This window comes from Emiliania huxleyi (assembly GCF_000372725.1).
Source record: "Emiliania huxleyi CCMP1516 unplaced genomic scaffold EMIHUscaffold_296, whole genome shotgun sequence".
NCBI lineage: Eukaryota > Haptophyta > Isochrysidales > Noelaerhabdaceae > Emiliania > Emiliania huxleyi.
The window spans coordinates 19398-28039 of NW_005199803.1; the positions used below are offsets into that span (position 1 = coordinate 19398).

General features: G+C 66.4%; 3 protein-coding genes across 3 annotated transcripts in view; 1 reads left to right on the plus strand and 2 right to left on the minus strand.

The window, feature by feature from the left end:
* The window catches only part of EMIHUDRAFT_239784 (hypothetical protein), a gene marked incomplete at both ends in the record, with an annotated part of 3225 nt that extends 687 nt beyond the window's left edge, over positions 1-2538 (plus strand). The window contains 5 exons of the mRNA XM_005775696.1: positions 309-780; positions 859-1122; positions 1250-1327; positions 1875-1988; positions 2428-2538. Of these exons, the coding sequence (XP_005775753.1) occupies positions 309-780; positions 859-1122; positions 1250-1327; positions 1875-1988; positions 2428-2538 (1039 nt within the window). The remainder of the gene's footprint in view (positions 1-308; positions 781-858; positions 1123-1249; positions 1328-1874; positions 1989-2427) is intronic.
* A 1309-nt stretch (positions 2539-3847) lies between these two features.
* Positions 3848-4393, minus strand: EMIHUDRAFT_239785 (hypothetical protein; the record flags this gene model as incomplete). The annotated part of the gene is made up of 1 exon (XM_005775697.1): positions 3848-4393. The coding sequence occupies one exon, from the start codon at positions 4391-4393 to the stop codon at positions 3848-3850; it is 546 nt and encodes a 181-aa protein (XP_005775754.1).
* Positions 4394-6619: 2226 nt separating this feature from the next.
* EMIHUDRAFT_116508 (hypothetical protein) lies at positions 6620-7600 on the minus strand (the record flags this gene model as incomplete). Its single annotated transcript, XM_005775698.1, has 1 exon — positions 6620-7600. One exon carries the CDS (start codon positions 7598-7600, stop codon positions 6620-6622), a length of 981 nt encoding a protein of 326 aa, XP_005775755.1.
* Between the last annotated feature and the right edge of the window lie 1042 nt (positions 7601-8642).

Below are 8642 nucleotides of genomic sequence, written 5' to 3' on the forward strand. Positions count from 1 at the left end.
TCGATCGTCGCGTCCGAACTCGAGGCGATCGAGGAAGCCTCGCGATCCGTCGGCCCCGCAGACTCACCCGCCGCCGCCGCCGCCGCCTCAGCCGCCGGATCTGCTGCTGTCGTCGCCACCGTCGCTCCGTCCAGCTTTGGTGTCGGTGCGCCTGGTCAACTCAGCCCAAATCCCACCGATCCAGCTGTTCCTTTGGCCACGCCCGCTCCGATCGACGCGGCATGCGGGCAAGGCGACATGTTCGACGCTTCGCCGACGCCTGGTGGTGGAGAGCCAACCCCACGGTCCACCTCGCCGCCTCGGCCGAGCTTCGCGGAGAGCCTTGGCGAGTTGCAGGCTTGTATGGCGAGGTCGTCGCTGGGGACGGGTGGAGGCTCCTCAGCGGTCGCCGTCGCGATGGCTTCCGCAGACGCTGGGGCCAAAGAGGCCCGTGGCTTCAACGGTGCCAGTGACTCCGATGCCACGCGCCTCTCTGCATCGTCTGACGAGGAGTGCAGGGCCGCCGACGATTGCGCGACGGACAAGCCAGGCGCAGGCTGCCCGGTCCCTGTTCCGGTCGGTGCCCCTGCTGCCGAACGTGAGGGTGCAGCACAAGAGGAGACCACTCGGGCGGTGGCGCCACCCGCCCAGCTTCGAGAGATCCGAGCAACGTCCTCTCTGCAAAGGCAGCCTCAGCCACAGGCGCCGCCAGCCCTTCCGCCTCCACAAGTGGTGACGCCAGCCCTTCCACCAATGCCGCCAGCACGGCCATTGCAACCGGCGGCGACGGCGTCGGTGGCGGTTCGGCCACGCCATCTGACCTCCACCGCTCCGCGCCCACCGCCTCCGGGCCGCACCCTGTTTGCGGCGCGGGCTCAGGGTCAGGCGCCTCCCGCACCAGCAGCGCCGCACGCAGCAGCGAGCGCAAGCAGCGCCACTGCTGCGCCCTCCGCTGCCGCCGCCAGCCGATTGCCTGGCCAACTCGCCATCGCTGGAGGCGTTGCCACGCGGCGTGCCCCCTCGAGCGCGTACGCCACGCCTCACGCGGCCAGCTCCCACACCGCCTCGCGCTTGCTCGCTGCCGGTGGCGACGGCGCAAAGACGCGGCTGCCGGAGGCCGCGAGCGCCTTTGAGTTCACCAACGTGCCCTCGCACATCTCCCACGACCTGGCTGGCGCGGGCCCACCCGCTGCGCTGCCCACGGCACCTCTTGCCCCGCCCACAGGCCCTTAGAAGCCGCTGCGTCAGGAAGAGGCGTGTGTGGCTGTAGGGGCCCCAGCCCAGCGCACTCCACGAGCCGGTGGCCTCGAGCGCTGTCTCTGCCCCCGCACCGCCGCCGCTGGAGCTGGTGCGCCGACCCCCGCTCTCGCCTCGTCCGTCGGCATCTCTGCAGTCGCGTGCGTGCAGCGAGACGCCGCGGCCAAGCGCGTCGAAGCGACCAGCGGCGTCGCCAGCAGCTACGCCGACGGCGGCGGCGGCTGGTGACGCGGCGTCGGTTGCTGCATGGAGGCGCGAACCAAAGCCTCCGAGCCGAAGCCACCCGCACCACGCGCACCACGGCGTGCGTTTCCCTCTCACTGCTTCTGTCGCGCGCGTGCGCACAGGAGCCCCTCCCTCGCACGACTCTCGACGCCGTCTCCGGCAGCGGCGCAGCGCGGGGGGCGGCGGCGCGGCCTCTCGTCTCACTGTAGCCGGGGCAAAGCGCGGCACTGTCGATAGGCCCTTGCTGCCAAACACGCCGGCCACCACGCGCTGTCGAGCGTCCCTCGGGAGGTGCTGCAGGCGTGGCCAAAGACCGCTTCGAATCATGATAGATCACACTTATGATCACCCCTCCACTCTTCAGCATCTCTCGCCGCCCCCCTCTGTTGTGGCGTATGTGCGTGCCTTCCCAGGCTGTCGCGCTCTTTGGCCTCGACGACGCTCTCGCGACGTTGATCAACCCTCCGGCGCGCATGGCCATGGCCGGCGCGCTGCCGGCGGCTGCAACGCCCTCGCCCGGCCAGCAGGTGTTGGCGGCTGGCCTTGCCCATCGCCACTCACCCCCCCTTCACCGCAGCGCATAGCGGCATATCGCCTCTCGCCTCTCTGATCTCGCTATCCCCGCAGGCGTGGTACATGCAGGGCCCGTGCGCGCCCCTCTCGCCCGGGGCTGCGCCAGCTGCAGCGACGACCCCGCACCGGCCGCTGGGCCCACCACGGCGGCCGCCGCACAGCGCTGAGCGGGCCGCGTCGATGACATCCACCACCATCACGGCGCCCTTCCCCCCCCCCCCCCCTCCTCCTCCCCCTTTCCCACCTCCTCCTCCTCCCCTTCCCCCCTCTCCACTCCCTTCCCCCTCCCCTCCGTCTCCACCTTGATTTCACCTCCCCCCCCCCGCGCCCGCCGCACTGCCTGCTGCGCGAAGATGCCGCCCCTACGACGCCCGGTCCATCCTCTCCGCTCAGGCGCGGGTCCCCCAAAACAAGAAGAAGCGGCGGCGCGCCGGCCACGCCGTCTCTGCGCGGTCTGCACTCGGCCCCGTGCGCAAGCTCGACCTCTTCGCTGAGGACGACTGAGGTGGAGGCTCAGCAAGCGCGGACACTCGTGCAGAGTGCGCATCGCGACTTGCTCTCGAGATGGCTGGGTGGGCTGGTTTGCATTGGGCTCGGAACGCGAGGTGCGGGGAGGGGAACCTGGGGGTGGCATCTCTTTCCCTCTCTGTCTCCATGTTGCGGCGCGGCAAAACCGGGCGGGGCGCACACCGCATTTCAGTGCACCCTCGCGGCCCTCGCGGCGGGTGGGACAAGCCGCGTCGATGAGCGAGGTCGTGTGAGATTTTCCTTCACCACTGTCCTGTGTGGAGCGTCAGAGCGCGCGTCCGAGCCGAGACATCCGGTCCGGTGGCATCCCCCACACGGCGGGACACTACCCTCTCTCTCGTCGAGTCTCGAGAGAGATTCGCTGAGCGTGTGGCTGTGTGACGTGTGGGCGTGTGGGCGTGGTGACTGACCACCAACCTGGTTTGTGGACCTCCCACACCTGTCCTGACAGTCCTGACAGAGTCCTGACAGAGTCCTGACGACTTAACAAATTATCCCGTGACGAAAAACGAACACACACCAAGCGCTAAGCGTGAGGACACGATTTCGAATTCGTAGGCGAGCATCTGAGCAAAATTGAGCCCGCTCAGGTGTGAACAAAAGATATAAGGGTCGACCAGGTTTCGAACTGGGGACCTCCCGCCAGCGGAAGGCTTTCAGCACGATACGCTGGGGTTGAAACTAGGTCTCAGCTCGGGAAACCTATATAGCATACCGGAGGAATTAGACACCACAGATACGCACACACCGACGCCCGAAGTGCCAAGAAGGACGTCATTAGTACGAAACCTCAGAAGGCCATGGGCGCCGAGAGAACATTCCCCCGAGAGGACAAAAGAAAGTCGACGCACCCCCTCCTTGCGCAGTGTCCCCCGCTATATGTGTCTGTCGCGGGGCAGGTTTCCGTATGGATGGCGTTGGAGCCCGAGGGTTGCGGAAGGCACGCGGCGGGGTCGGGCACTTGGTGGTGGTGCCGACCGCCGCCACCGGGGGCCGCCGCGCCGTAGAGCGGCCCGTCGGTCTTCCTACCGGCGGTGCGCGCGGCCGCGCTCGGAGGCGCTGATTGCTCGGCCGCGCGGGGCCGGATGACTCGCCCGCTGGGGGTGTGGTGCACGGGGTTTGCGGCGGGGCCCCCATCGTCCCCGGGGCGGCGCGCGGGCGGCGGCCCGCGCGCCGCCGCCGCCAGGGTGGCGGCGATGGTGGTCCTCTCGGTGGTGGTGTCGGTTTGCGCTTCCGCCTCGCTCTCTATGGTGTCGAAGAGCACCTTTGTCTCCTGCTCGAGGTCTCAGACGCGAGCCCCGAGGGCTCGCGCTCGCGACCTGCCCCGGAGAGTCTCGAGCTGCACACGGAGGCGCTTGACCTCCGCGCGCGCCCACGCGAGTTCGGCGTGGTTCGCCCGTCTCTCGGGCTCGTGGGACGTGCCGTCCAAGTCGACGTAGCGATCTCCCTTGTCTGGGGGAAGATCGCCCTCCGTGTCTGCCTCCTTTCCTGCAGTCCGCCGCGGTGGGCTCGTCGAGCCGCGACGTGCCGCGTACTTGCGCACCTCGGGCAGCGCCGGGGGCTTGCCCGTGTGGGGAGCACGGCCGCCGGCCGCAATGCCCGTCCGGACACCGTCGCCCAGGGCAGCTGGCGTCAGGAGCGACCGGCTCTGCAGCCGCAACTGCTCCCATTCGGGGGCACCCTCGCCGGGTGCGCCGTACGCCTCATCGCTCGGCGGTGGCACGGGGTGCCATCGCGCATCGTGATACCACTGCGTGCCGTAGTCTCGTGACCCGTGGCGGGGATCGCGATCCGCGCCGGGGGCCTCCTTGGTGTCGTATGCCTCGTGCATGCCTGCAGGAGCGTGCGTCCCTGCGGTACGAATCCCGACTTGGCTCGCAGCGCTCGCACTGCCGTCACGGTCGGCTGCCCCGCAGGACCATGTCCTCGGCGGGCCGTCCCACCCCGTGGTTGTGTAATTCGCCTCGGCGTCTCCCGCCGGTGCGTTCCTCTGGGCTCCCCGCGATAGGGAACCCACGGGCGATGTCGCAGCCCATGCCGCTGTATCCAGCCCCCAAGGGTGGTCGAGCTCGAGGTGCGTTCCCCACGGGTCCGCCTCGAGTCCGTCCGGGTCGTCAGACCCGTAGGATGCATAGTTCGCCTCGACGTCTCCCGTCGATGCGCTCCTCAGGGCTCCCAGTGATTGGAGACCCACGGGCGATGCCGCAGCCCATGCCGCTGCATCTAACCCTTGAGGGTGGTCACGCCCGTGCGCCCCCTGGGGGTGCGCCTCGAGCCGGTCCGGGTTGTTAGGCCCGGAGGTTGTATAGTTCGCCGCATCGTCGTCTCCCGACGATGCGCTTCCCCAGGTCCTCTCTCGCAAGAGGCCAATAGGAGGGCCACACTGTCCTGCCCACCAGATCGCGCCTCGAGATCTTCTGCGACAGCGAGCGGTGGTACCCTGCGACCGTCATGGCGCGGGAGGAGGACGCGGACGGACGGATCGTGCACGAGGTCGAGTACAACGGCTACTCGGGTAGGCGGTGGTGGCACATGCTGGACGACGAGCGGTGGCGCGCCGTCCCAGAGCAGGCTGGCGCGGGCGCAGGCGGCGCTGCTGCAGACGGCGATGGGGATGCGGCGATGGACCGCGCGGACAGCGAGCATGGCGCCCGTGCCGCGGGCGCCGCCGAGGCGGCCGAGGTGCGGCCGGCGCCGCCTCCTGTGCGCCGGGGTGTGCGGCGCAGCGCGCTGGCGGACGCCCTCGAGGCGGAGGATGACGAGCAGCAGGAGGAGGCCGCGCGCGGCGATGGGCGGCCGATACCCGCAAAATACCCGGTATTTTGCCGATTTTGCTGAATTTGGCGGCAAACCAGCCTCAGACTCGGCTCAGAGCTCGAAAAATTGATGATTCCACGGAGTTTCGTATTTTACCATACCACTCTCTGCTCCCGTACCACTCCCCAGGAGAATAAAAATAGTGGTAAATACCACTCATTTACCAGTAAATGGCAAGCACTGCCTCACTGGCCCTCAGTCACTTGTGCTGCGGCTCGGTGTGAGCGACACTGCTCGGTGCTGCCGGCACACTGTGAGACCATGGGTGTGAGGTAAACCACCACGCTACCACCTACCAGCGCTTGGTAGACGACGCAGGGCAGAAGACGGTGAGGCGGAGCAGACGCGCAGGGCGAGACGAGGGAGGGAGCAGGAAGACTTTGCGGAGATCAGCAGGAGGATGTACGAAGAGATTAGGAGCAGCAGGGACCCAAGGGACCATGTGGAAGACGGCTAGGAAGACGGCTAGTGCTAGTCCCCCATCGGGAGGACGACCCCGGCTAGTCGCCGACCACACCCACAAAGAACCCTGCACAAAGATCGCAAGGGCGGGGACCTGTTCCTTTTTACCCATCTCACAGTAGAGAGGTGTCCGTTTTTATATATTTATTTAGCGCTTGGTCACATCGGCCCCCGAGGTCAGATGTAAGGTAAGGTAAGGTAAGGTAGACTTCTCCACACACACGAGGTGGTGGGGCAAGGGGGGGCGACCCTCGCGTCTCCACGTCTAACGACAGGAGCCCCACGGCATTTAAAGTGCAAGGCCCGGTGCGCGTGGGTGAGCGGTGTGTGTGTGTGTGTGTGTGTGTGTGTGTGTGTGTGTGTGTGTGTGTGTGTGTGTGTGTGTGTGTGTGTGTGTGTGTGTGTGTGTGTGTGTGTGTGTGTGTGTGTCACGTCACTGCATTCCTCTGCCGGTTCCTCCCGTCGCCTCTTCTTTGTTCGAATGTTTTTCAATCCATCCTTCACGAAGCCCTCCCATGTAGCTAGCGTTCTTTATCGCAAAGGTCAGATGTCCATCTAGAGAGTAGAGTACGGCTCTACTCTTTTGATGACAAGAAACTCTTGAGTCTGGGTCAGAGCTTGGCTCTCACGGCCCACACACACACGCCCATCCCCCGCGCGCCCACCGCGTCCGCCCGCTCGCGCCCCTCTCAACAGTACAACACACAAACCCCCCGTTGGCCGTTGATCACGGCATCACGCTCGCTACAGCAACGGACGTCCTCTTGCACACAGCAGACTACAATACACCCAAGCACCGCGCCGGTAGCATGGCACGCAACACATCGCGCAAGCTTGCGCCCCGATGAGCGCCCCCGAACCATACGGTGAGTGCGACCCGCTCGGCCGAGCACTCTCCGTGAGGCAGCACCTCGTGGAGCATTCGGCGCGAGTCAAACAGGACGAGCGTCCCCGCCACCGGCCGCACCTCTGCGACGCGGCTCGCGGTCGCGCCCCGCTCGTCCTCTGCTGCCGCGTCGAGGTAGAGCACCAGGCTTCCCGGCCGCCCCGCGGCTGCCCCTCCCGTGGCAACAACCTCCCCGCCGCCACTCGCGCCCGCCCACTCATCCTCGTTCGGCGAGAGGTAGAGGACTGCGGTCACCTCTCGCATGTAGATGCCCGGGAGGAGAAGAGCGCGAGGGTGCAGGCTCGCGAAGCCGTCCCGATGCGGGCGGTAGCGAGCGCCGCTGCACTGGCCCTCCCGGCTGGCAGCGGGCTCGTAGCACGCCAGCTGGCCCTCGCGCGGCACGCCTAAGAGTGGCCTGGCCGCCTCTGCGCCCTCGACGCGTGCCGCCTCAAAGCCACCGAAGCTCCGCATCGTCGCTGGCAGCGCGCGCAGCTCGGCGAGCGCTGCCACCAGGGCGGGCTGCGCGGCTCTGATACCGAGCCAGTGTACCGAGTCGGTCCGGACCACCTCCCCGCCGACGGCAGGCGCGAATGCGCCGGCCTTGCGCATCGCGGCGACCTCGGCGCGAGCCGCCCGCAGGTGGGCGGCCGTGAGGAAGCGAGCCACCACCACATAGCCGTTCGCTGCGAGGTCCGCCTGCTGACTCGCCGAGAGGCGCGGCGGCGCGGTGCTCGAGAGGCGGAGGAGACGTGCAGCCTCGCCCAAGCCTTGCGGGTCTTCGCGATACGACACCTCGCCGATGGCGTTGACTCCGGCGAGCGTGGTGGCAAGCGCAGCGCCGGCGGACGCCGTGCGGCCGGCGACTCGAAGCATGTGTACACACACATAGGAATCCTACGTTTGTGCGCTGGATTCGGGACCGGCTGGGTTGGTGCTTGGTGGGTTGCCCTGCGACCACCCACCCTTGTTTGTGTCTGTGTGTCGCTCGGTGTCTGTGTGTCGCTCGTGCGTCTCGTCATCATCTGTCTCGGGTCCACCCATACCGCGTTGGTGTCCAGTCCGAGCGTGTGTGTGTGTCGACGGGTAGGGGGGCTGAGCCCGGGCGGTGTCCGGTGTGGAGTCCCCTTCTGATCCCGCCTGGGATGTTGGGTGTGAGGTTGTGGCGGCTTCGATCCCAAGGGGGGGAGCTGATCCCACTCAATAACCAACTCTCAGGGGCAGTAGGTGGGCGAGCTTCAGGCACGCTCATCTCGATCGTCAAGACGTCGCTACGCGCGGTCTTCCGCGGGGGGAGCTGCGTCGACGGGTGCGGGACCGCGGCGCAGCCAGTGCTGCGGCGATGCCTCCGGCTGCTGCGGCGAGTGGTGTGCTGCTCGCTGCGATGGCGAAAAACTCGTCTCGCCACACGCCAAGGGCTTATGCTCTGGCGAGACGTGAGGCGCATGCGCCCAGGAGGGGAGGGGGCATGTGTAACGACACTGCTAGAGATGCCTTTCGGGGCCCAGAGATAAAACTTCTGTGATGCCATGCGTGACCTAGTAGTGTCCCCAGCTATGGGCGTGTCCACGTTGGAGCGGAGCCAGGTGTGGTGTGGGCGCGAGAATAGCTCCGCCGTTCATGGAGGCAACCGATGCGAGTCGACTGGTGTGTGTCGTCGTGGTTTCGTATCAAGAATACTCACTCACTCACACTCCAGTCCGAGCCTGGCTGTTCTTCACCTTCCTAACTACAAACTGACTATCTATCTACTAACTAACACCCTTCCTAGGTCGGACTGTGTTTCGCCTTCCTATCTATCTATCTATGATCAGATCTAGCACAGACGGTCGAGAAGGGCTGTTCTTCACCGTCGGTACATACATGGTTTGTTTTTGTCTCATGGTTTGAGAGAGAGATTTTAAAGACCAACAAGAAA